At 41.6% G+C, this 27,769-nt stretch overlaps 1 protein-coding gene across 1 annotated transcript in view; it reads left to right on the forward strand.

Moving 5' to 3' along the window:
* The window catches only part of SEL1L2 (SEL1L2 adaptor subunit of SYVN1 ubiquitin ligase), a 69,090-nt gene extending 48,210 nt beyond the window's left edge, over nt 1-20,880 (forward strand). Inside the window, exons 14-19 of the mRNA XM_062202274.1 lie at nt 2,584-2,732; nt 3,896-4,061; nt 4,169-4,243; nt 9,832-10,004; nt 20,049-20,177; nt 20,761-20,880. Of these exons, the coding sequence (XP_062058258.1) occupies nt 2,584-2,732; nt 3,896-4,061; nt 4,169-4,243; nt 9,832-10,004; nt 20,049-20,177; nt 20,761-20,880 (812 nt within the window). The remainder of the gene's footprint in view (nt 1-2,583; nt 2,733-3,895; nt 4,062-4,168; nt 4,244-9,831; nt 10,005-20,048; nt 20,178-20,760) is intronic.
* Nucleotides 20,881-27,769: the final 6,889 nt, after the last annotated feature.

Consider the following 27,769-nt stretch of genomic DNA (forward strand, 5'->3'; position numbering starts at 1 on the left):
TGTAGCCAAGACAAGCATCAGGACATACCTGAACATACGTGAGTATCCCCACCAAGTCTTTCATGTCAGAGGTGGAGCCAGGGCAGCAGCCTACTGCATCATCAAGGAGATCAAATCTGGTCCCAGAGGTCAGCTGACAATTTTTTAAAGATTTATTTATTTATTTATTTCAAAGGCAGAGTTAGACAGAACAAGAGAGAGAGGTATTCTATCAGCTATTTCATTTTCCAAAGGGCCACAATGGCCAGGGTTGAGCCAGGCTGAAGTCAGGAGCCTGAAAACTACATCTGGGTCTCCCACATGAATAGCTGGGCCCAAGCACTGGGCCATCCTCCACTACCTTCCCAGGCACATTAGCAGGGAGCTGGTTTAATAGTGGAGCAGCCAAGACTTGAACCTGTGCTCATATGGGATGCCTGCACTTGCAGGCAGCAGCTTAATCCACTGCACAACAATACCAGCTTCCAGCTGACAAGGTTTATTGTGACTAGTAGGAGAATCTGTTTTGTACTGTCATAGGGGTTAGGGTGTGCCCAAGATGGCCTTGGGCCTCAAGTTCATTCCAAGTCATGGGCTCAGGATCTATCAGATTTCTCAAACTTCTAGAATAGGAGCTGTAGTACTGTATAGTATGTATTAAATCTTTTTGTGTTTTAGTCATTGAGCCCTCTCAACACATTGAGGTTATAGATGAGCAGACTGAGCCATGTTGATGTCAGATATTTTATCCAAGATCACATAGTTGGTGGAAGTGAGATCTAAATTCAAGCAATCTGCTTCCAAAGTTTTACTCTTAGTCACTACATGGCACTGTCTCTAACAGGCTATCAAATGTTAGAGCTGGAAAGGAATTTAAAGACCATCTAGGGAAAGCTTCTTTCTTTTGTAAATGAAGTGCCTGACATGCCTCACTCACAAAAGGAGTATTGAAGAGATAGGATGAGAATCCCTACTGCTGGGAGTCTGTGATTCTCTGACCCAGTGCCAATGCCTCTCCTTGCTCCAAGCATGAGTTGGGTCAGAATTGGGTTTCCTGGAGCTAGGATTGCCTGCTCTCTGCTTCATGGTTGTAGCTACAAGGAACTTAACTGGTCTCCTGGTGTAGAGATATGTCAAAGATGGCCAGATGATCCTGGGGTGGAGTGGGGATCTTTTGGTCCTCAGAGACCACTACTTCATCTCTTTTTCATTTACTTTAGTTATGCCATATTGAAGAAATGAAGGTACTGCCAAAAATTGTGGGGGGATGGGCACTTAACCTAGTAATTAAGATACCTGTGTGTCATAACAGAGTACCTGGGTTCAATACCCAGCTGTAGCTTCTGACGATAATTTTCTGCTAAGACAAACTCTGTGAGGCAGCAGTAATAGCTCAAGTAGTTGGACTTCTGCCACCAACATCGGAGACGTAGAATGAATTCTGGATTCCTGGCTTCAGCTTAGCCTACCCTGGGTCATTGAGGTCTTTTGGAAGTCAACTAATAAATACATGGGACCTCTCTCTGTCCTCCACTCAAAAAAATTTTTTTTAATTTTAGTAAATTTATTATGAGGAAGATATGCATGTCTTTCAAAAATTTGGGCACGAGAATCAACTTATCTTTTAACTACATTATTCCATAAACTTCTCAACATAACCTCATGTTTTCATGAGAATAGTGTTTTTTTTTTTCTTAGTTTTCCAAAAGGGTAAAGATCATATATTTCAGGGCCAGCATTGTAGCATAGCAGGTAAAGTCACCACCTGCAAAGCTGGCAATCTATATAGGCTCCAATTTCCCAGCTGCTCTACTTCTGATCCTGCTCTCTGCTAATGGCTCAAGAAAAGCAGCCAATGATGACCAAGTGTATGGGCCCCTGCTACCCAAAAGAATTTTCTGGCTCCTGGTGTTGGCCTGACTCAGCCCTATCCATTGCAGCCATCTGGGGAGTGAAATAGCAGTTGCAAGATCTGCTTCTGCCTCTCTTTATAACTCTGCCTTCCAAATAAATAAATAAATATTTTTTTAAAAAATAAAGTGCTATCTATTTATTTAAAAATGCAGTTACAGAGAGGGAGGGATGGTGGAGAAAGAGAGAGAGAGAAAGTCAGAGAGAGAGAGATCTTTCATCTGCTGGTTCCCTCCTCAAATGGTCAAAACAGCCAGATCTTGGTTGATTCGAAACCAGGAGCCAGGAGTTACTTCCAGGCCTCCCACGAGGGTACAGGGACCCAAGCACTTGGACCATCTTCTTCTGCTTTACCAGGTGCATTAGCAGGGAGCTGTTTTGGAAGTGGAGCAGATGAAACCTGAACTGGTGCCCATATGGGATGCCAACATACCTGCTACCGCACACTATTGGTCCCTCAAATAAATAAATAAATCTTCTTTAGAAAAATAAGATTGTACATTTCCACATTTTTACTTATAACAAAACTTAACTTTTCACCCTCTAATAGTGGATTTTGAACACCTTTACTAGGGGTTGGTTTTCCCATCCTATTTAAGCTAGTAGGCATTCACTATGACTATTATATCCATATATTATAACATAAAAAAATAAGATGAATAAGGGGTGACTCAAAATAACTTTAATTTTCAGCTGGCTCTGGAGTCTGGAAGGATTATAAACTCGCCTTCAAATATTTTTACCTGGCATCTCAGAGTGGGCAGCCCCTCGCCATTTATTATCTGGCGGAGATGTATGCAACAGGAACAGGAGTGTTAAGATCATGCAGAACTGCTGTGGAGGTAAATACTGGGCCATTTTTAAAGTACTTTTTTCATTTGTCACACAGCGGAGGTAATAGTAATCTTAAACTGATGGTGCCTTTGATTTTATAGATATTACCTCTTTTCTTCCAGCTTGCAATGTGAATGCTGACATCCTCCAGAGAGGATATACAGTGATGTAACTCTGGGAAAAGGAGAAAGGAAATGATCCCCGCCCTGCCCTGCACCCCCCTGCAATCCCCGCATTTGACTTTTCATCAAGGGCAGAGCTTGCCTCAGAATTCAGTTAAGGAGCTCTGTTTTAGCTTTCAATCAAATCACCAGAGAAATTTGGCACTTCTAGTGGGACTGAGAGATGCTACTTGGGAAAGGAAAGGTTTGATGTAGTCTAGAAGATGTAGCCCACATTTCCCAGAAAGCAAGGTCCTTATGTTTTTGGTGATTTGGATGAAAATGGAGAAAGTGTATTCTTTCAGCATGAGCCAGTGATGCATGTTTCAAAAGAATGCTTTTAGGACCTTAATGCCCTTCATTGATTTATTAAACATATCCGCCACACCAATATAAATACCTCTGTGTTGGGATCTGGTCCTTCTGAAACTCATTTCAAAAGCTGCCAGCTAATAATCTATCTTTAGATTTGCTCCTTCGCCAACTTCCTAATGAATTATGTATGGCTAAGCTCTTTTGGTTACATAAGGGCTATTCAGCTCAGTTGACATTTGTCCCCGTAGAGCTCTGCACACCTCCCTTGAGGTTATGTCACCTACACCCTCAGGCGCTGTCTTCCCTTCATTTTCTCCTTTCACATCAGCTGTGGCCTTGTAACTTGCCCTTGCAGAGCAGCAATGCCCAGAAAGGCCCTTAAAAAAAAAAAGAAAAAGAAAATGTAAGTCGATAACATTTTTGTCCTGCCAGATAGCCTCCAACCCAAGAAAGTTTATCACAACCTTTAAAATAAGCTGAGGAAATTCCACACAAGAAAAAAAAATGCACTGAAAATTTTTGTGCCTCTGAATAAAATGAACTCATCACCCTAAATAATTTGCAAACACCATGCTTTAGACCTAAAATCCTTGCCTGACCAGCTAGCAGGAGCTGACGATTGATTTCATTTATCATTTACTTAAGATGAAGTATGTTGGCTAACTACTCTGCTTGATTTCTCTTCCCACATACAGCTTTATAAAGGTGTCTGTGAACTAGGCCACTGGGCTGAGACATTCCTGACAGCTTACTTTGCCTATAAGGATGGTGATATAGATTCTTCTCTTGTTCAGTATGCACTGCTTGCAGAAATGGGGTATGAAGTAGCTCAAAGCAATTCAGCATTCATTTTGGAATCTAGTAAGATAAGTTAAAATTCTCTACAATTTTCCAATCATACATATGCATATGTGACTTTACTACAGAGACATTTTAAGCCTTACTAATGGAATGTCTCCTTTTTTTAGAAAAGGCTAAAATTCTTGAAAAAGAGAAGATGTATCCAATGGCACTTCTCCTGTGGAATCGAGCTGCCATTCAAGGTATAGAACCTAGATAAAAATAAGCACATACCTGGTTCCCTGTCCAGAACTATTCATCTGATTTGATTCAGCTATGTTCCTGGGCAGATAGGTACGAAGGGGCAGAATATCAAGTAGGTGACATTTGACATTTGAAACTACACTAATGTTAGACATCATTTCCAAGAACTTATTTTCTTCATTATTCTTGAGGTCCCTGGCTAAGCAAACCACAGGAATTATTCTATGGCTGTGTCTCTATGGCACCAGGAGTTTTTTGAAACACAGCAATTTTACTCAAGAAACCTGTTTGTTTGTTTTTTTTCTGTCTTTACTAAGTTATTTGCTGAGTTGTTTACTGAAATAATCTGAAATGTGACCTATATCTCAATTAGTTAATAGACAGAATTATTTATTTATGTATTTGAAAGGCAGAGTGACAGCAAGGGGGGGAGGGAGCAGAGGGGGAGGGGGTGGGGGAGAGAGAGAGAGAGGTATTCCATCTGCTGATTCACTCCTCAAATGCCCACAACTGCCAGAAGGTAGACCAGGCCAAACCCAGGATGTCAGAACTTCACTCAAATCTCCCATATGGGTGGCAGGAACCCAAGTACTTGGCCATCATCAGCTGCCTCCCAGTTGCATTAGCAGGAAGCTAGATCAGAAGCATAGAGTAGCTGGAATAGGCACTCTGATATGGAATGTGAGCAATCCCAAACAATGCAAACACTATGCTTTAGATCTAAAATCCTTGCCTGACCAGTCAGCAGGAGCTCAAGATTGATTTCATTTATCATTTACCTAAGATGAAGTATGTTGGCTAACTACTCCACTACATGGCCACCCCATAGGAGAATTATTTATGTATCTAAGACTCACTTTATTTCTCTTTTGAAAATCACATTGATTAATACCACAAACTTTATGTTTTTATGTAAATATTAGAGTGTTAAAATCAAAAATAAATGAGATAAATGATAATACTCTCTCCCTTTTTTGGACTTTTCATGCCCTGCTTATTGGGATCACGTGTGGTGAATATAAAACAGCATTGGTGGGGAAAGCAATGGAAAATGGCATTTGAGTAACTTTTCTATTTTTTCCCCTAAAATTATATTATTAAAAGCAGAGAGATATTGCAAAGCTGTCACAGTTGGCATTTGGATATATGAGGAACTCTCTTGCAATAAGAAAGCAATTTTGTTTCCAATTAGGTTTCTTAAAATCATCTCATGATGAGGCCAAATCATCCCTTTTCCCAGGAAGTGAATAGGATAAAAAATGATTCTCATCTGATGCTAATATGAGGCAGGGGAAATAGTCACAGTGGTGCCTTCTGAGATCCAGCAGAGCTGGTAATGCAGCAGCAACCCATCAATGTGATTTTAGTGAGAAATTCCCTTTAAAAAGGTCTGTGTTTTCTAAAATGCAATAAAGACCTTATTTGGAGTGAGGAAACAATGCCAGCAATCTCTAAGCCATGGAAAATCAGCTCAACTGCAACAAAAGCGGGTTTATTCCAAGCCAGGAAATGGTGTAGAAATTACACTGAGGAAAAGAGACATATAAAATGAGAGGATTTTAATATTAAACAGAATTCCCCAATATAAAAAAGTCAGACCACTAAAAATAATTATGTGTCACCAGAGAGGTTAAGCATTAGTATCCCCAAAGATAGGGCTACTGAGTGGCTCACTTGGGATTAGGAAATCTAATAATGAAAATTTCCAGTTATTCACTGTCATGCTCCTTTTAGAAGCTGCTGCTGTGAAGAGGGTGCTGAATGGTCAGGAGTCATTCACCACACTGTGACTGTGAATTGAAATACAAATCTCTTCCCTATAAATTGATCCCCTCGGGAGCCTGTCAGAATCCCCACCTGCCCCACAGTTAGTCCTCCTCATTAGGCTAGAACTGAATCCTCACACGAACCAGCTTTTTCACTGCTTTCCATCTTAGAGACTTCAAGGATTCTGCTTATAGCCTGTAAATCTTGAAAATGCACAGAAATGTCCTTTCCATTTGTAGTTATGACCCAGAAGGAATCCAGGGTCAAAGGAGGGCAGCTTTGGACAAAATCAGAGATGGAGTGGGCTTCTCCCTAGAGCTCTACATGCCTCCCACGTCACCAGGCATCTCCAGGATGCTCTCCTGGAACCCATCCCTATAAGTCTTTGCTCCCAGTTACCTGTACAGTTTGAGGAATCCGGGAAGCAAATCCCAATAACCAATATCTTTCTCAGCTTCAGGATTTTATGTCAAAATTTAGTTCTCAGCTAAAGATGGCTCAAGATGGCTCATAGTACTACATCTATTAGAAGTATCTGCATTTTAATATGAGATTCTAAAAGATTATAAGAACTTCAGTATCTAGAGAAATAAATCCCATAGGAATATAAGTGATGAACTAGCCCAAATTGGGAGAAAATTTTGAAAGGAGTCCTGTATCACTTAATGATACACTTCAGACCATACCTCACTAGGTACTTTCTGTGTTTTCTAAGTAAGGCTAAACTGTGCTAGAAGGGTTGGCTACAGTAGAGATGAATGAGTTCATGAATGTCCTCTTATCTTTTCAATCATCATTCTCCTAGTAAATGGAATTGCAGATCCAAGGAGCTCCTTAGAGGTAATTCTAAGTGCCCTCCAAAGACTAAAATCTCATTTTTAAAACATCTCATGACTTCCTATTTGACATATCCATGTTTGTTAAAAAGTAATATTCTAAACTATGTAACATCATGGGAAAGCATTTTCCCAAGTTTCCTACCATATCTATCCATTCATTCCATAAATATTTATCAAGTACCATGTTAGCTTTTGGACTATATAAATGATTAAGAACCTCAAAGTTCTTTTCCTAATTGCAGCTCCTAGGGAGCTCATGGAGCCATCATGGGGAAGAGAGAAAATACACTAGTCAGCAAACAAGATAATAGTGATATGTAATAACACATGGAGATGGAATAGATGACTAGTAGCATGGGGGCCAAGGAGATACTTTAGATAACATAGTTAGACAAGACCTCTAGGAGATAACTGACAAAATAAGAAAGCACATACAATGAGGTTAGTTGAAGAGACAGGACACAGATTAACATGACTTGTAGGTCAGGCAAAGAGTCTGGATTTTATTTCAAGTGCAAAATGAAGCCATTGGGGGATTTTACACAGGGCAATAATGGGATTTGATTTTGACATTTTAAAATTATCACCCTGGATATTAAGTGGAAGATGTATTGAAAAATAGACATACAGGGCCAGCGTTGTGTCACAGCATGTTGAACCACTGCCTGCAGCAACAGCATCCCATATGAGCACTGATTCAAGTCTCTACCACTTCTCTTCCGATCCAGCTCCCAGTCTGGGAAAGCAGCAGAAGATGGCCCAAGTATTTGGGTCCCTGCCACCCATGTGGGAGACCCAGAAGAAGCTCCTGACTCTTGGCTTCAGCCTGGCCCAGCCCCAGTGGTTGTGGCCATTTGGGAAGTGAACCAACAAATGGAAGACCTCTCTCTATATCTTTGTTTCTTTCTGTCTCTCCCTCTCTCTCTGTAACTCTTTCAAATAAATAAAATAAAATTTATTTATTATAAATTTATTTAATAATATTTTATTATTTATAATAATTTTTATATTATTTATTTGAAAGAGTTACAGAAAGAGAGGGAGAGACAGAGAGAGAGAGAGGTCTTATACCTGCTGGTTCACTCCCCAAATGGCCACATGGCTGGAGCTGAGCCGATCCGAAGCCAGGAGCCAGGAGCTTCTTCCATGTCTCCCACGTGGGTCAGGGACCCATGGATTTGGGCCATCCTCCACTGCTGTCCCAGGTACATCAGCAGGGAGCTGGATCAGAAGTGGAGCAGCCAGGACTCCAACCAGCACCCATATGGGATGCCTGCACTGCTACTCCACAGTGCTGGCCCCACTAAATCTTTAGAAAAAGAAAGTAGACATAGAACAGTTTATGGAGTGGGTACTATGACACAGCAGTTTAAGCCACCACTTAAGATACACACATCTCATATCAGAGTGCCTGGGATTCAGTTCTTCTCCTCCTCCTGCTCCTCCTCCTCCTCACTCCTCTTCCTTACACACTACGCCACAATGCCAGCCCCTCCACCACTACTGATCCAGCTTCCTGCTAATGTGCACCCTGGAAGGCAGCAGATGAGGACTCTAGTACTTGGGTTTCTGCCACCCATGTGGTTGACCTAGATGGAGTTTCTGGTTCTTGACTTCTATCTGACCTGGTTATGGCTGTTGTAGTCACTTGGGGTATGGACCAAAAGATGGAAGTTCTGTCTCTTCCTCTCTGTGTGTTACTCTGCCTTTCAAATACTAATTTAAAAAGTTTAGCAAAGGTATTTAAAATAGTAAAAAGAAAATCTAAGGGTATTTAATATTCTGTGCTTGAAATAGATGGTGGAGATGTCAAGATAGATGTATTTTGGAGGTAGACCCAATGGAATTTGCTTATGAATTGGATAGTGAAGGTGAGAGAAAAAGAACTAAGAATTAATTCCCCTAGATTTAGTATACGAATAATGGTGGTACTAGTGTTGAAATAGGGAAGAAACTGAGGATTTTATTTGAGGGAAGGAGTAAAGGATGATAAGAAATCTCATTAGGTATTTTAGGTTTGAGATATAAATAAAGAAATAAAATAAGAGTCTGGGCCTCAAGGAGAGATAGGACAGTAGATATAAATTCAGGAATAATTAACATAAAACTATCCATGGTACTAGATAAGGTCTCCTTGAGATGGAGGAGAGTGATAGAGGAAGAGAGAGAGCGAGGAGGAGAGAGAGAAGAGAAAGATGAAAGGGGAAAAAGGAGTTAGGAACAAGCCCTTGGCATTCCAAACTTTAGAACTGATGAGAACAAATAAATAAATGAATAAACAAATATTTTTTAAAGTAGCAACTGTGTAGAGGAGTCAGACAAGAGTTTAAAAATCAGAAGCCTATGAAGTAAGAGGGACATCACAAGAAAGTAATGCCATTGGTGTCAAGTGAAGAATGTGCTTGGGCAGATGGGTCCAAATATTCCAATGCTTCTCAGAAGTCCAAAAAAAATGAGGACAGGGAAGTAGCCAATGAATTTGGTGAATAGAGGTCATCAAATACCTTGGAAGTAGGTTCAGGGGAGCTGCCAGAAGCTAAGCTGGCGTGGGTTGGGTTGAAGAGTATGTGGAAATACCTGAACATGTTTGAATAACTGATGGGCTTGGTCTGGGAAAGAGGGAGAAACTGGTGATGCAGAAGAGTAGAGCTTCAGGAATGAAATCTTAGAGTGGCAGGGGTATGATCCAACTTCCCAAGAGTTGACTTACCTTCAAAAAAATGGATTTAAAAGGTAGAATTTCTAATTATTTGTTAAGAACATATGTATTGTATCACAGGTATTATCCCACAGTAAAGGCAGCTATCTAGCATTGTTATACTTTATAATCCATAAAGTACATCTAGTCTGATTCTAGGATTCTGAGTGGCTTTTTTTTTTACACACACACACACAATTTTTAAAGGTCATTAGGTTGACTTACAGGGAACTATACAAGAATCATTTGAGTTATGACTTTTTTTTTCAAATATTTCCATCAGGTAATGCATTTGCTAGAGTAAAACTTGGAGATTACCATTACTATGGCTATGGGACCAAGAAAGACTATCAAACAGCAGCCACACATTACAGCATTGCAGCTGACAAGTACCACAGTGCACAAGCCATGTTCAATCTGGCCTATATGTATGAACATGGCTTGGGTATTACAAAGGTAATTGTGTTGGTAGTGGTTCAAACTTGTGTGGGAAGGGAAAATTTATAAATGTTTTAAATTTCATTAATGTCATCAATGTAGAGCATGGGTGGGGAACCTTTTTCCTACCAAGGGTCTCTTGGATATTTATAACATCATTCACAGGCATACAAAGCTATCAACTGAAAGCCTGGTACAGATTTGTTGAATTTCAAGACCCATCTGTGGTTGCCGTGGCAGGGCCAGACCGAATAATTTCATGGGTCTTATATTACCCAATGGGCTGAATAGTCCACAACCCTGAAGAGGAAGGAAGGAAAAGACAGCATCTTCTGAAGTCTCTCTTATGTCCCAACACATACTACTACTCCAAACCTATATTACTTACACTCATATAAACCCTATGAGGTAGATAATGTTTTCTGCATTTTTGCCAAAGATGTAATTAATGAGTAGAAGGCTGCTAGTCTAATCTAATTTGATTCATAAGTTTCTACTTTTTCTAGCACATACTTTTTCCAGTGAGCCCTACCTCCAGGCCTTTTTTTCCACTAAAATTTCCACATTTTCAAATTTTCACAAATTCTTGGTAACAAGGAGGAACTGGATACACCCACTATATACATGATACTATCCTGGGCCCTCTAGAAAGGCCCAAGAGAATGGATCTCCTTTTTCTCTTAATGAATCTTGAGAAGATTAAGAAAAAGTTAACACTACAAGGTGATATTGGGTAAATCCCTTTGGCACTGAGTATAATTAGGCAGAAGATGGTATTGGGATGAGAAATGGTGAGAAAAGTATATTCAATATCAATAATGAGGTGTTGTTAGGAGATGAGATGAACCCTATAATTGTCCTCAGTGTATGCATCAGGAAACCACAGTACAGAGAAGTCATGGGTCCAGTCTGCAGTGCTCATCGATGGTGGAACCAAAATTTCTATCCTAGCTTGTCTATCTCATGTTTTGTGGGGATGGAAGCATAGAATAGGTTCTGCTTGAGTCATTCTTAGTGCTCAAAAATGTTTCTCTTCAAAGTTTGTATTCCTGGCTGCATTTCTTCCTCCTCCTCTTCTATTTCCTCTTCCTATTCCCACCCTCTTCCCCTCCCTCTTCTCCTTCTTTCTTCTTCTCCTCCTCCCCCACCTCCCATATGGCATGCCATCATTGCAGGCAGCAGCTTAACCTGGTATACCACAACACCAGCCCCTCCTGGCTGCATTTCTAGAGCCAAATAATGTGGAAATTATTGGCTTTTTATGCTCTCTTCTCTCTTCCAATTGTGCTAGTAATTGAGAATTACTGAAAGTTGCTAATAGTGCACACTGCAGCCTATGGCTTCTTATTCAGTTACTAAACATCCCGTGGTGGAAGTCCCTGCTATCCTCTTCTCTCTTGCAGCCTACCTTTTGGCTGATCTTTTTTGTTATCCCCAGTCCATTTTCCCCTTTCTTAGCAGGTATGAGCTATGTGAGTTTGTAAAATCTGTGGGAGAATGGGACTGGACAGAATTGGACAGTTCTTTGCATGTTTCTTAGCCACCCCATGACCCCTCTGTCATCCACATCAGTAAAACAGAACTAATGATATCTGTTCTGCCCCGGCCTTTGAGGATAAAATGAGTGAACCTTTGTGGAAAGGCTTTGTAGTCAAACAGTGTGTGGAATGATTGTTATTTAGATCAGAAGGGAATTTGAGTAACTGCTAAGTAAGGTTTCAACAAGATTAAAGCTTTTATTCATCATTCCCCATGCAAAACGTAATAATGTGAGAGAAGCATTGTCTATAGAAAGGATACAATGACTCCATTCCATGTGTTAAATTCACATTAGCGCTCCCACTCCCATGTGATGGAAGAAGGATTAGGGCCCCCTGACAGCTGCATCCTCACTGCAATGAGTCCCTGGGTGTGGGAAGAGGCATCCTCACAGGGCACGTGGCCATCAATGCAGGAAAGGACACACAGCCTGTCAGCACCCAGCTGACCCCTTATGTAAGAAAGGTTAGTGTTCCTCCTTGGAGTCACCATCTTTCTGTCTTCTAGGCATTTTGTTCACTAGCAGTCATTAAAACATCCATTTCATACATTCAGAAAAAAAAAAAAAAAAAACTTTGGAACTTCTCTCTGGTCATCTTCCTATTCTCTTCTGCCAGGGTTCCTACTTAATCAGGGACAGTCAGTCAGTTTTGATAAGTCTCTAAGTTGCAAGCATATTTTTTTCCTACATAAATTCTTTACATTTAAAAATGCTCCTAATCGCAGATCTGGATATGAGAATTTTAGGTTTTGCTAATTAGGGACTGTTGCTCTTGGTCTTTACTAATTCCTTCTGTTTAGCAATTAGAAAAATAATGGAGTGTCCAGGAGCAACGTTTATTAACCTTGCTGTGTCACAGTCAAATTAACAAGAAGGTGTTGCCTTTTCTAATTCTTAAAATGGATATCCTGACAATTAAAAGCCCAAAATTTGTTTCAATGAAATCAAAGAGGTTAGGAGAATAGGCCACCCCAGTATTTGTCAGCAAGTAATTAAGCATTCCTTCAACAAAGCTCTTCAGTATCCTCTTTATTAGTTAATCCTCAGGCAGACCATGGAGAAGGATGAGTGTAATATAATTTGCATTTCTCTAAGAATCAAAGAAGATGATATGGAATCATGTTTTATAAGTTCTCCATTTAAGACTTCTGCAGAAGAAAGTGAGGCATAAGTCAACTCTTGGTAAATCAATGTAAAAATATGGGTCATTGCTCTCTCTGTCTTTAGAAAAGGAAGTTGTTACAAGGTGATGAGTTGTTACTAGGATGAGTTATCCTGAGAGTGTCACTGAGAACCATGTCAGTTCAATGAGCTCCTTAAACTGCAGGCCAGAACTGACTGCGTCATTGTTCTGGGAACACAAAGCAATACCTGGGGAGGAACTGGGAAAGGACCTGAACTACTTCAGGAATGTAAGCATTCAGCCTAGAAGTTGTTATATAGCTCCCTTTCAACTTATATTGATTTAGAAGTACTTCAGAAATTTAATCATGAGCCAAACCTATTGTACATCATCTCCTGGCCATTTCCCCCGTCTAAACCCTAGTTCAGTTTTGAATTTCCACTCACCCAGGCTTGTTGTGAAGGCTACTCAAGGTCTCCAGTTCTAGTTTTACCCTTTAAATGTTTGACAGAGATGGCTCTTTTCACCAAAGATTTGTAATATTCTATCCTTAATCAGTTAGCCTATGGTACTGGAGTGCACCTGCTTATCAGGACGTAGATTTGTCCACCTTCCTATGCACTCATGTGACTTGTTCTCAACAGTAGCGTGGCAGTAAAAGTGAAGGGGGTCTTTTCTGGAGTAAATCCCCTAAGAGGTAGATGGAGCTTCTGCTTAGTCTCTTTTCTCTTTCACTAAATGAACGCATCTGAAGGCACAGAGGCTAGAGGGTTGCAGAACCACGTGATGGAAGGAGCTTAGAGCCCTCAGTCATCTCATGAAGAAAATTTACTACCAACAAGAAATGCCTACATTGGAAAATTGAATTAGGGAAAAATAAAATTCTATTCTGGTAAGCCACTGAAATTTGGGGATTTATTTGTTACAGATGTTAACATTACCTTAATTAATATATAATTTTTTAAAAGATTTATTTATTTGAAAGGCAGAGTTACAGAGAGGCAGACGCAGAGAGAGAGAGAGAGAGAGAGAGAGGTCTTCCATCCGCTGGTTTACTCCCCAGATAGCCACAATGGCCGGAGCTACGCCAATCTGAAGCCAGGAGCTTCTTCCAGTCTCCCACAGCAGTGCAGGGGTCTAAGCACTTGAGCCATCTTCTACTGCTTTCCTAGACCATAACGGGGAGCTGGATTGGAAGTGGAGCAGCTGGAACTGGACCCGGTGCCCATATGGGATGCCAGCACTGCAGGTGGCATCCACTACAGCGCCAGCCCCTCCTGTACTTTCAATCCAGCTTCTTGTTAATGTGCCTGGAAAGGCACTGAAAGATGGCCCTAGTATGTCGGTTTCTGCCACCATTATAAAAGACCTGGATGGAGTTCCTGGCTCTTGGCTTAGGCCTAGACCAGCCCCAGCTGTTCCAGGCATTTGGAGAGTGAACCAGATGATGAAGATTCTCTCTTTTATTTTCAAATAAGTAAATCTGTTTTTATCTTTAAGGATTATAAATTTGTTAAGAAGGTACAATTAATTCAAGTGAGGGACTCAGGACTCTAAAGGTCCTGTCTGAAATGCTTTAACATGGAATATGAGGAACATATGATGATCTTTTTAAGTGGAAGAAACCATGAATATTTGAAGATTAGAACTAGGAAAGCTAAAGTAAGACAAAACATGGGTAAAAATTGACCTTTGGAGACGAGTTTCAAACTTATATTTAGACTTACTAGATAACAAATTGTTTTGATCTTGAAGACTAAGCTGCATCCATTAATTAAATTATAAATAGGCCTGTCAAAAATAAAAGTAATTATAGAACAAAGCATTTTTATTTCTCATTTGTCTGGTATAACCACCTTTGGAGTATGAAAGCTGAAGTTTTAAACACCAGAATAAAGATATTTCTGGAACATACAGGCTAAAGTTATAGTTAAAATGGCCCTCTGAAATACAGCAGGGCAGAACACACACTTCTTTGAGATGGTCATAATCTTTCATGAAATAAAATAATCAGAAATACAAGGAGGCCAAAAAAATACTTTGTATCCACACAGCTTTATTTATTACAGGAAAAAAATGAAATAGACATGTTACGTAAATTACTCTGTAGTATATGGCTTAGTGCTTAGAGAGTGAGCTAAAATCAGACTATCTTGATTGGAGTTTCAGGTTTGTCACTTATAAGTCATATGAATTTGGAGAAGTGACAGCCTTTCAGTGGTGCATCTCGGTTCATCTTTAAAGTGGAGTTAACAAGATTAATTGCGCTGTAGAATTGTCATGAGGATTAAATGATAGCGAAATAGTGGAGACTGGCACACATAAGTATTTAATGAGTCTTTATTGTAATTCACTCTGCAACCATTAAAAATACACTGGAAGAGGGGCCAGCACTGTGGTGTAGTGGGTTAAGCCTCTACCTGTGGCACTGGCATCCCATATGGGCACAGGTTTGTGTCCCAGCTGCTCCTCTTCCAATCCAGCTCTCTGCTTGTGGCCTAGGAAAGCAGTGGAAGATGGCCTGAATGCTTGGGCCCCTGCACCAGCATGGGAGACCCAGAAGAAGCTCCTGGCTCCTGGCTTTGGATGGGTCCAGCTCTGGCTGTTGCGGCCATTTGGGGAATGAACCAGTGGATGGAAGACCTTTTTCTCTGTCTCTCCCTCTCTCTCTGTAACTCTATCTCTCAAATAAATAAATAAATCTTTTAAAAAAATACACTAGAAGAACATCTTAGGTCATAGCATACTGCTTGAAACATATTGTTGGGTTAAGAAAGCAGAAAACAGGCCGGCGCCACAGCTCAATAGGTTAAAACTCCGCCTGCGGCACCGGCACCCCAGGTTCTAGTCCCGGTTGGGGTGCTGGATTCTGTCCCGGTGCTCCTCTTCCAGTCCAGCTCTCTGCTGTGGCCCGGGAGTGCAGTGGAAGATGGCCCAAGTGCTTGGGCCCTGCACCCGCATGGGAGACCAGGAGAAGCACCTGCTCCTGGCTTCGGATCAGTGCAGTGTGCCGGCTGCAGTATGCCGGCTGCAGTGGCCATTGGAGGGTGAACCAACGGAAAAAGGAAGACCTTTCTCTCTGTCTCTCTCTCTCACTGTCCACTCTGCCTATCAAAAAAAAAAAAAAAAAAAAAAAGAGAGAGAGAGAGAGAGAGAGAGAGAGAAAGCAGAAAACAAAATATTATGCAGAGTAAAAATTTCCTAAATTGAAAGTATGCAGGTGGGTGTTTAGCTTAGCAGTCAAGATGCCTGCGTTACATATCAGAGTACCTGCATTTGATTCTGGCTCCAGTTCCCTTTTTTTTTTTTTTTTCTTCTTTTAAGATTTATTTTATTTATTTGAAAGCAGAGCAACAAAGACATAGAAAGAGATCTTCCATCTGCTGGTTCACCCCCCAGATGGCCACAATGATGCCTGGAACCTCAAAGTCCATTTGGGTCTCTCAGATGGCTAGCAGAGGCCCAGGTACTTGGTCATCTTCTGTTGCTTTCCCAGATATATTAGCAGGGAGCTGGATGGGAAGCAGAGTAGCCAGGACTCACTCTGACATGGGATGCTGGCATCACAGAGGCAGCTCAACCTTCTGTGCCACATACCAGGCCCCAGGTCCAGCTCCTGACTGTAGTTTCCTGCTAATATAGACCCCTGTGGCAGCAGTATTTGCTCAAGTAGTTGGGTTCCTGCCACCCACTTGGGAGACCAGGCTCCTGGCTTCAACTGGCCCATACTGGATGTTGTAGGCATTTGAGAAGTGAACAAGAGCTTGCTCTCTCTCTCTCTGTCTCTAATAAATAAATATATAAATAAATTGTTATAAGTATATATACACATGAATATGCATTATAAATGTTGGAAGAATGGATATAAAATATTATCAGTGATTTTCTCTGTGCAGTGGGATTGTGGGTGGGTTTTAGCTTCATTTGTTCAGTTCTGTCTGTTCAAAAATTTCCTCTAATTAACATGATTTATTTATAATAAGAAAACCAAGAATAAATTATTTTTAAAACTACATTTTAGTTAACATACTCTATCTTGGTAAAAGAGAATTATAATGCCTCCCAAAGATTTGGGGTTCAAAAACTTCTGCATTGTGCAATTGAACAATTGTCATCAACAAACTACTTTATTTATGGAGAATTCTGCATCTTTGAATTTTAGAAACTATTTTGAACATCTGAACATTGAGCAGTACTCAGGCACACCTGACATTTTAGTTGGAAGCATTCTTTTTTTTTTTTTAAGAAAAAACTGTAGATTGGTTTACATGACCCCTTGAATCACTTAATTTAAAGCAAAATAAACTCAAATGTACCAAACAGGAGTTAAATCTAAGTGAATTAGGTGTGCAATGAACTTCCTAATTAATAAATCCTGGGAATTGTCAAAACACTAACAGGAGTAAATTTTTTATTTGACTTATTTGGGAGCTTTACTAAATAAGTTAAAAAAATGTGAATTCTATGGTAATAAAATTCTTTTTTATGTGTTACCCTATGGACAAGCATTTGGTATACCAGTTAAGATACTACTTGGGACATGTTATATAAATATTTTTTGCGATTTATTCATTTTAAAGGCAGAGTTACAGAGAGGCAGAGGCAGAGAAAGAGAGGTCTTCCATCCACAGGTTCAGATGGCCCAGATGGCCACAATGGCTGGAGCTGAGTCAATCAGAAGCCAGGAGCCAGGAGCTTCCTCTTGGTCTCCCATGTGGGTACAGGGGGTCCAAGGACTTGGACCATCTTCCACTGCTTTCCCAGGCCATAGTAGAGAGCTGGATCAGAAGTGGAGTAGCCGGGACTCAAACCGGTGCCCACAAGGGATGCCGGCACTACAGGCGGCAGCCTCACCTGCTGTGCCACAGTGCCAGCCCTGACATGTTATATAAATTATTGTGTAGTAGTATGTTTTTATGGCCTAGCACTTAAGTGAGTGGGCCAGAATCAGACTATCTGGATTTGAGTCCCAGGTCTGCCACTTAACAATCCATATGGACTGCCTGGGTGCAAAGCCCAGCTTTGCTCCCAACTTCAAATTCCTGCTAATGCCAGCTCCTGGCTTCAGCCCAGCCCCACTTTTGTGGGCATTTGGGAGATCTCCTTCTATTTCTCTCTGCCTTTTAATTAAATTATATATATATAATATGTTTATATATATATATTATATACATATATGTTTCCCCAATGAGCCAGGAGCATTCATGAGTTTCTCTTGGAATCTTAAAGACTTTCACATCTGACCCCACATCACTGCAAATTGTGAGGTCTTCTGGGCAAGTGGTTGGGTTCATCCCACTTTAATGGTACATCTCACTATTTTTTATTATAAACTAAGTGATTTGTGATGCTTGTGTCTACAGGAACTATTCATTTAAATGAGTAACTATTCATTTAAAAGTGACTGAGTAAGATATCGACAAAAGCTGCTTTTCCCTGAATGTCCTGTTCAAGTCAATATGCCTTTCATGCATGGGGTTGACACACCCATGTTAATCCACAGGGTGCTTTCAAATGAACACCCACTAAATTTGTTGGAATTAGAGACACAAATTAGAGTTTTTTTTTGTTTTGTTTTTTTTTTTGACAGGCAGAGTGGACAGTGAGAGAGAGACAGAGAGAAAGATCTTCCTTTTTCCGTTGGTTCACCCTCCAATGGCCGCCACGGCCGGCGCACTGCACTGATCTGAAGGCAGGAGCCAGGTGCTTCTCCTGGTCTCCCATAGGGTGCAGGGCCCAAATACTTGGGCCATCCTCCACTGCACTCCCGGGCCATAGCAGAGAGCTGGCAACCGGGACAGAATCTGGCGCCCCGACCGGGACTAGAACCTGGTGTGCCGGCGCCACTAGGTGGAGGATTATCCTGTTGAGCCATGGCGCCGGCCCACAAATTAGAGTTTTTATAATGCCTATTTTCTCTGTTGCCAGGAAGATTTGTTCCAAACAATCTTATGAATTTTAAGTATTTTAAGGTAGGACATTCCTCTTTCTCCAACAAATCACTTTGCAAGATGCAAAGCTTTGGAAAATTTTTAAGCAATGACAAGCAGAATACAGCTGAGAGAAGACACAACCTAGGAAAACAGGTTTAGTACAGGCCTCAAGGATTCACAACTGTTGAAGCCTGGGTGATGGAGCAGGAAAGACAGAGGAAGTTAGATGACCACCAAGTGTGAAAAATCTCTTTTTATCTTCTATTTCTTTTGAAAATAATCCATGGGCACCCAAGCAAAACACAGTTCTGGGACCCACTCTGGACTTCAAAAGCGATACTACTTAGCCTTTTCACTATTGTTTGGGCACAGAGCAAATATGAAGCAAACAAAACGAACTATAAGTTGGTTCAAGGTAAAAACTAAGTTTTTTTTTTTTTTTATCTGCCTTGGCATAATGGAATGAAATTTTAAACATTTCTAAAAATACAGTAATATTTTTCATTTGGAATGACCAACTAAAACAGTTGATTAAAGTACTAACAGTTTATTACAGACCTAAAACAGTTTATTAAAGTACTATGCACTTCAGTAAGCACCTAGAATTCATGAGTGAACACACAGTCCACGTCCTGTCTTTAAGGACCTGGAAATAGACAAATGAACAAATTTTGTAACTTCACGTATGATGAGTACTATGAAAATAATTAGAAATCGAAAATGACTATTAGTGACTACATTTTTGTCTTATGGGACTGTACTATAAAGTACTGATGTCCTCTGCCCTTTCATGGGAATCACAGGTAGGAGCTGGTCAGGGGATATCCAAATATGCTTTTTGAAGGTTGTGTTAGGAGTTTATGACTGCCATAACAAATTACCACAAATTTAGTGGCTTAAAACAGCACAATTATCTTAGTTTCTGTAGGTTAAAAACCCAAGTGGTTTGCTGGGTTCTCTGCTTAGGGTGTCACAAGTCTAAAATCATGGCCATATTTGTTACCAGCGGCTATGGGGAAGAATTCACTTGCAGGCTCCTTTAGGGTGACTGAATTCAGTTTCTTGAGGTTTTAGGGCTGTGGTTCCCTTTCCTTGCTGGCTGTTTGAGTTCCTTCTCACTCTTTCCATGCGGCCTACTCTAGCAATGGTGAATTAAGGTTCCTTCCATGTGTAGGATGTCTTTCTTTTGTTCTCAAACCCTGACATACCTCTCTGTTTAAAGGTCATATGATTATATAGGGTCAAGGATTATCTCTTTATTTTAAGGGCTTTTACTTAAATTAAATTTGTTAAATTCCCATTGGCATGAAACATGTCATATTTATATGCGTTCCAGGGACAAGGAAATAAGCATCTTTGGGGAGTCACTCTATGTACCAAATATAAGTGATATTTCAAACAATGGTCTCTATTTACTTGTTCTTAAAGAATCTACACCTGACTATGGGCTATTCTTCTACTTCTAGGACATTCACTTGGCCAGGAGATTATATGACATGGCTGCTGAAACAAGTCCAGATGCTCACATTCCTGTGTTCTTTGCCCTCATGAAACTGGAAACGATGCATTTCCTCCGAGACATCCTGTTTTTTAACGTAAGTTTGTCTCGAGTAGATCCCAAATCTCTGAGAACTCCAGTGAGCAGCACTGAGGCTCAAAATGACAAGACCCAACAGGGGAGTCTTTTTGTGAGCTACTTTTCTTTGATAGGTAGAATTCGAAGTCTCAGATTTACCACACAGAGCAATTTTTTGCTTGTTATATTGAGTATGTGTTGAAGCTTTGTAATACAACCACCAAGTTCATTTGACAGATATTCTTTTCAGCGCATACTAGGTTAGAAGTTTTAAGTCAAGCAACATGTGCTATATATACTTGTTCATAGTTCTTGCCATCAAAATCTGACACTGGTAAGCAGATGACAGGTGGTAAGTGATATCACAAAGAGCTGGAGTTTGAAAAATGTAGAAATTTAACCCATAAATCTTTGGGGTTATTCTAAAGGTTAAGCTCCCTGTGGGAGGTATAAGCAAGTAAAGATCATGTCTTCTAGACTGAGGGAAGCAAGGGGAATGGGGGAGAGGATGTGTGGTTATGGTGGGCTTGGGAAGAGATGATGGATCTGAGGCAAGTGGTAGGCTTGGATTTGTTTTTTAACCAAATGTCTCTTACCAGCAGTTCACAATGAAATGGAAATGGATGAAACTGGACAACACCCTCGGACCATACTGGGATTTTTTTGTGATTGACCTAATTATTGTCATGCTCATCTTCTTGCTTAGAAATCACCACCAGTAGGACCTGGATTATAGGAAAACCTGCTCCTGGGAACCAGTTTACTGCACACTATCATTGTTAAATAAAAAATTTCCTCATCCAAATCAAAAGTCTGTTGCAGATTTCCCACACTGACCCATGATAGAACATGAACAGGACTTGGAACCCTAGGATGCTAGAGGAACCACTTCAGACTTCCTGCATAGTAGAGGACCACTTAAGGGATGCTGCAAAGTGGTCACCTAGACTCGTACAACTTGTTGTCTCATGATCTAGTCCTCAGGTAGAGATATAAAGAGCACCCATTTTCATGTTCTTATAACAACCTCTCCCTTTTCAAGAGGACAAGCTGGGTTTCTTGGCTCCTATAGACGAAACTAAGGTGAGAACAGAGAATTGGGGGAAGGTAGGAATACAGACAGATCCCTGAGAAACATTGCACAAATCAGTTCTGTAGGAATGACCCTGTGAGCTGTAATTTAGCTCTAAGGAACAACAGTTCTTCATGGCATCCTGGGCCTGGGATGGGAGTGGCAGGCTGACCCAACCTCCTCACGTATGGGCCTTCTGTCAAACCCCACCCCCTACTTCAGCCAAAGGAGAAGGGCTATAAGGGAGCCTCTTGGGGAACTTGACCTATGGCTCTTGGAGTTTGGGAGACATAGTGCATTGGGATATTACACACAAACTTGATGAAAAGAGGTGAAGGTTACAGCCTGGGAGAGAGTAATAACAAGAGCAGGAGAAAATAGTCTGCTCTTTGAGGGAGCTGCATGTCTACTAACAATGTCCATTTCCCAAGGACCAGAAAAAGGACACAAGGAAAGGAAGTGGCCTCGAATGACCTTGAGAGGAGACAGTGTATTGGCTTTTTATTGCTACTCTAAAAATTACCAGTAAATTTGTGGCTTAAGGCAACAAATATTTATTTCTTCTCTTCTCCATCCCCAAAGTTGCTATAATAAACTCTTTTCCAAGGCTGATCTGAGAGACAGATTTGGTTTTTACCTCCTGGTCAGCCTCACAATAAAGCTTTCCTTTTCCCAAAAGGAAGGGTCACAGATTAGTCTTTATACCCATCAGGCCAAGAACCTACCTTGTTCGGTAATAATTTCTTGTAGAAGCTGATACTGTTCATCAACTAGCATTACGATACTGTAATTCTGCTTTCAATCATACTCTGTTAATGGCTATACCACTCTGAAGAAGTAATCTGATTGCCACATGACAAGTCTATAAAACAGAAGAATCCCCTCAGGTCAGTGTTGTGGCACAGTGGATTAAGCCACTGCTTAAGATGTCTGAATCCCACAGTGGAGTGCCTGGGATAGAGTTCCACCCCTGCTTCTGATCCAGCTTCCTGCTAATGCATACCCTGAGAGGCAGCAGATGTTGCTTGGGTCCTTGCCACCCACGTGGGAGACCCACATGGAGTTCTTGGCTCATGGTTTGGGTCTTGCCAGCCCAGCCCTGGCTGTTACAGACACTTAGGGAGTGAATTAGTAGACTCCTTCTTTCTCTCTCAGATGTTATGCTAAAAATAAATAAAAAAAAAAAATCCCCCCTCTCAGTGTCTGGGAAGATGAGGTACACTAACTCCAGGAAAATGCCTGGAACATGGTAGAGTCCCTAATGATGGAGTCTTCTCTCTTCACACAATGCAAGCTCCTGAGATCGAGGCCATGTATTTCCCAGGTTCTTGGCAAACTGCTTGGACACGGTAAGAACTCAGTGCTTTATTTATTGGATTCAAGACTGGGGTATCCAGAACAAAGTCCCTAATCATTGCAGATGTTGTAGGTACTCTGCCCCAATCCCCTCAGGTCTTCTCATTGTTGGCATGCAAAGTTGCTAACTACAAGCACCTGCATCTGTTTCTCCAAGCAGTTTCTCTACTGATTCTACTTATTACATGGCAGATTAGAAGGGCAGAGAATTAATGCCCACCACCTGTAAAGCATTCCTCAACCAATGACTGCCGGGAGTTGTGGATAAATATCCCACTCCCTTGTGCTTTGGGTGGAAAAACTCAGAGGTACGTGTTCTACAGTGACCCATGGTTCTAACTTTCTTGTCAACCACCCTAGACTAGCTTCTCTCCTACCTGTATTTCTTGAGAGCCCACCAAATAAACTCCTTACAGTCACATTCTTGTCTCATGATCATTTTCTGGGGAAACCTAAACTAAGACAATCACATCACTTAATTGTGAAATGTATGTGAGGCTTTAAGAAGCAATTCCCTTTCTTTCCCATAGCATCAATCCCTCTTCCTGCTTGGTTTCAGATCTTTGTGTAACGTGTAAATTACTCAGCCTAACTCATTATCATTCTAGGCCTGTGCACTTACCAAGTCACAGCTGCCTTGTACTGGTAGGGCCATTATCTTTAGTTGGTTGGTTTGCTGGGCCCAAGCCCCATAGCTATTGTAGGAACTCAAGTCTTCCTGCTTTCTTGACATGAAGATTAATTCAGATTGCTCAGGAGTCATTGTCCTGGTCTGATTTGCTTGCTAGAGTAAAGATAGCAGTTGAATATTATTACCTTTCTTTATCTGTATTAGTAGTTAATTTCTTTAGAGACCTTCAGTACATCAGCAGCAGATCAATGTATTCTCTTTGCTAAGTGATGTGGGGAACAGTCCAAGGGGGTAGAAGAGCCTGGAATGACTTGGAGGAATTTTTGGGTAAACCTTACTGAGGCTGTTAAAAATTAAAGTCAAGATAATATTCATGGGGGCCAGCGCTGTGGCACAGTGGGTTAACGCCCTGGCCTGAAGCGCTGGCATCCCATGTGGGTGCCGGTTCTAGTCCCGGCTGCTCCTCTTCAATCCAACCCTCTGCTATGGCCTGGGAAGGCAGTACAAGATGGCCCCAAAGCCCTTGGGCCCCTGCACCCTCGTGGGAGACCTGGAGGAGGCTTCTGGCTCCTGGCTTCGGATCGGCACAGCTCCGGCTGTTGCAGCCATCTGGGGAGTGAACCATCGGATGGAAGACCTCTCTCTCTCTGCCTCTCCTTCTCTCTCTGTGTAACTCTGACTTTCAGGTAAATAAGTAAATCTTTTTTTTAAAAAAAGAAGATAATATTCATGGCCAGAAAACTTGCAAAAGTTTGTGGAAAGATGGGTTTTTCTAATCATATATTTTAAAGTAGGAAAACATAATATAAAATTTAAAAACTTTATTTATTAAAGATTTATTTATTTACTTGAAAGAGTTACACAGAGAGAAGGAGAGAGAGAGAGAGAGGTCTTCCATCCGCTGCTTCACTCCCCAAATGGCTACAATGGCTGGAGCTGAGCCAATCTGAATCCAGGAGCCAGGAGTTTCTTCCAAGTTTCCCACCGGATGGCCCAAGGACATGGGCCATCTTCCACTGCTTTCCCAGGCCATAGCAGAAAGCTGTATCAGAAGTGGAGCAGCAGGGACTCAAACTGGCACCCATATGGGATGCCGACACTGCAGGTGGTGGCTTTACCCACTATGCCGCAGCACTGGCCCCAAATTTAAAAACTTTAAAGCCATTAGTTTTCCAGGCCACAAGTCTCCAATCAGTGACTTTTAGAACATTACCTGAATAGTGGGGTGGTTTGGAAGGGTTTTCCCTGTATTACATTACTGAGCCCGGTATTTCCCAATTCTAAAGAAATAGGAAGGCAACTTTGATATTAGAAATCCAATCTTGGAAAGAGAAGATGCTCTTTTTGCATAATAATATGTAGGAGACTAATTGGTAGAAGAGTGACCCATCATGATGCAAGAGAAGTCTGATGATTTGTTTGTACTTTCCAATCCAGAGCCCAGTCCACGAGAGCTGTTTTTCCCACTGCCCAATCCAAGTATGGAAAATTCCCTGTTTTCCTGCATCCAGCAGCTGAACTATAGGGTTGAGAATGGTACACACACACACACACACACCACACACACACTACAACTTTTGGGGGAAAATATTGTTAAAAGTCGTGTTACAAACCTTCATAAAGAAAATCTGATCAGCATGCAAAACCCTGAAAGACATCATTAATCTTGCCATGCGATTCACTTACATCTCAGAATGGAATGCATTGTGATCAATCAATACTATTAACCAGTACTATTCTGAATGTTCTCTGAGCTGTGCTCACTTTCCACACTCTCTGATGTTCTCATTCTTTCTCTTCCTGCCACTCACTTTTATGTGCCCCCAAGGATAGCTCCCTGGTCCAGATGGACAGTGTTTGTAGCAAATACCATCAGTGTGCTACCTATGTGCCCTCTGCACAGTTCTAAGGTCCCTGGCATCTTCTGGGGACATTTCCCTTGCTGTCCTTGGCTTCCTGTCTCAAGCCCTGCATTCCTCTGCCTGAAGATGTACTCTGGCTGCAGGAGCACTGTTGGTGACAAGAAAAGCAGATCAGAAGTACTAAGGAGTTAATGCTCCTAAGAGCAGCTCTCAACCAATGAAAGTCCTCAGTTGCCTTGCCCCTACTGGGCTGATTCACAGAGAATATTCTGTAGAATTTCTCAGAGGGTACCTAGTAGGATTGAGCTCCAGTAGTCAACTGCAGAAATCTCATTACAATTTATTTATTTACTTATTTATTTATTTATTTTTTATTTTTGACAGGCAGAGTGGACAGTGAGAGACAGAGACAGAGAGAAAGGTCTTCCTTTTGCCGTTGGTTCACCCTCCAATGGCCGCCGCGGTAGCGCGCTGCGGCCGGCGCACCGCGCTGATCCAATGGCAGGAGCCAGGTGTTTATCCTGGTCTCCCATGGGGTGCAGGGCCCAAGGGCTTGGGCCATCCTCCACTGCACTCCCTGGCCACAGCAGAGAGTCATTACAATTTTATTGGTAGGGTGGGCATTGTGGTTCAGCAGGTTAAGGCACTATTATGACACCTGCATTCTATATCAATGTGCTGGTTTGAGTCCTGGCTACTCTATTTCTGTTCCAGCTTCCTGGTAATACATCTGGGAGGTAGCAGATGATAGCTCAAGTGCTTGAACCCTTGGCTCCCATGTGCAAGACCTAGATGGAGTTCTAGGCTCCTGGTTTCAGACTGGCCATCCCTAGCTGTTGTGGGCATTTGCCAAGTGAATCAGCAGATGGAAGATCTGTTTCTGTCCCCATTGCTCTTTCAAGTAAATGAAAAATAACATTTTAAGAATTTTTATTGACTTCCTTCCCTCCCACTTTTACTCCTTACCATCCCATTCCTTCCAAATAAACTACTTGCTCTCAAATACTTGTCTCAGGATGTGACTTTAGGGGAGCCCAAAGCAAGAAAGAGTGTAAGGAAAGATCATGTAGATACACCAGAAGACACAGAAATAAGAACCAAGATGGAAATAAAATCAACACCTATTTATCTACCCCTTCACTGCACATTCTGTGGGAGCAGAGGCCTTTTATTTTTTGTATTTGCTCATTATTTTCTCTTTAGCACCCAACAATGTGCCTGCGTACAATCAGCCAAAAGTACTTTAAAAAAAAAAAAAAAAGGCCGGCACCGTGGCTTAACAGGCTAATCCTCCACCTTGCGGCGCCAGCACACCAGGTTCTAGTCCCGGTCGGGGCGCCGGATTCTATCCCGGTTGCCCCTCTTCCAGGCCAGCTCTCTGCTATGGCCCAGGAAGGCAGTGGAGGATGGCCCAAGTCCTTGGGCCCTGCACCCACATGGGAGACCAGGAGAAGCACCTGGCTCCTGGCTTCGGATCAGCGAGATGTGCTGGCCGCAGCGGCCATTGGAGGGTGAACCAACGGCAAAAAGGAAGACCTTTCTCTCTGTCTCTCTCTCTCACTATCCACTCTGCCTGTCAAAAAAAAAAAAATTATTTATTTATTTGAAAGGCAGAGAGAGAAATCTTCCATTTGCTGATTCCACCACTCCCCACCCCCCCAAATGGTTGCAATGGCCAGGGCTGGGCTTGTCTCAAGCCAGGAGCTTCTGAGTCTTCCACCTAGGTACAGAGGCCCAAGGACTTGGTCTATCATCAGCTGCCTTCCCAGGAGCACCAGCAGAGACTTTACCTGCTATGTCACAGTGCCAGTCCCCTACAAGTATTTTATTTTTTTTAAAGACCTAAAGCTCTTTTTTATTAAAAAAAAAAAAAAGATTGTATTTATTTATTTGAGAGGTAGAGTTAGAGAGAGAGGGAAAGACAGAGAGAAAAGTCTTCCATCTGCTGGTTCCTTCTCAAATGGCTGCAACTGCTGGAGTTGGGCTGATCCAAAGCCAGGAGCCAGGAGCTTCTTCCGGATCTCCTACGTGGGTTCAGGGGCCTAAACACTTGGGCTATCTTCTACTGCTTTCCCAGACCATAGCAGAGAGCTGAATCGGAAGAGAAACAGCCAGGACTGGAACTTGTGCCCATATGGGATGCCAGCGCCATAGGCAAAGGATTAACCCACTGCGCCACAGTGCTGGTCCCCCACAAGTACTTTTTAAATGAGTGAATAAACTAATGAATGATTAGATAAGGACTCCTAGTTCTCTCCTAAGAGTTTTCAAACAAGATAATTAAACTATCTTAATTAATTCCAAAGAAAGGAACGGGATTTTAAAAGAATATGAAATAAAGCATGGAAGACAAATTCTGTTTTCCTCAGCCATCACAGAACACTTCTAACATCAAATGTGTGACAAATAGGTTTTCCCACAGCAACCAATTCTCCAACTCTCCGGATTCCAACTGGTGCGGCCTCCAGTTCAGTTTAATTCTCATGGAGTTAGCTTTAGAACCCACAACTTAAAAGGGCTCAGCTCCACAAGACCGGCTGCACTATAGGAGCCAAACATAGGAAGTGGGTCCCAAGTTACATTTCTCTCTGACTTGGCTACAAGTTGGGAGCTCCCACAAGCCCCTCTTCAGGTTTGGTAATTTTCTAAAATTGTTCACAAAACTCAGGGAAACATTTGCGTACAATTCC

This window comes from Lepus europaeus, chromosome 10, assembly GCF_033115175.1.
Source record: "Lepus europaeus isolate LE1 chromosome 10, mLepTim1.pri, whole genome shotgun sequence".
NCBI classification, from domain to species: domain Eukaryota; kingdom Metazoa; phylum Chordata; class Mammalia; order Lagomorpha; family Leporidae; genus Lepus; species Lepus europaeus.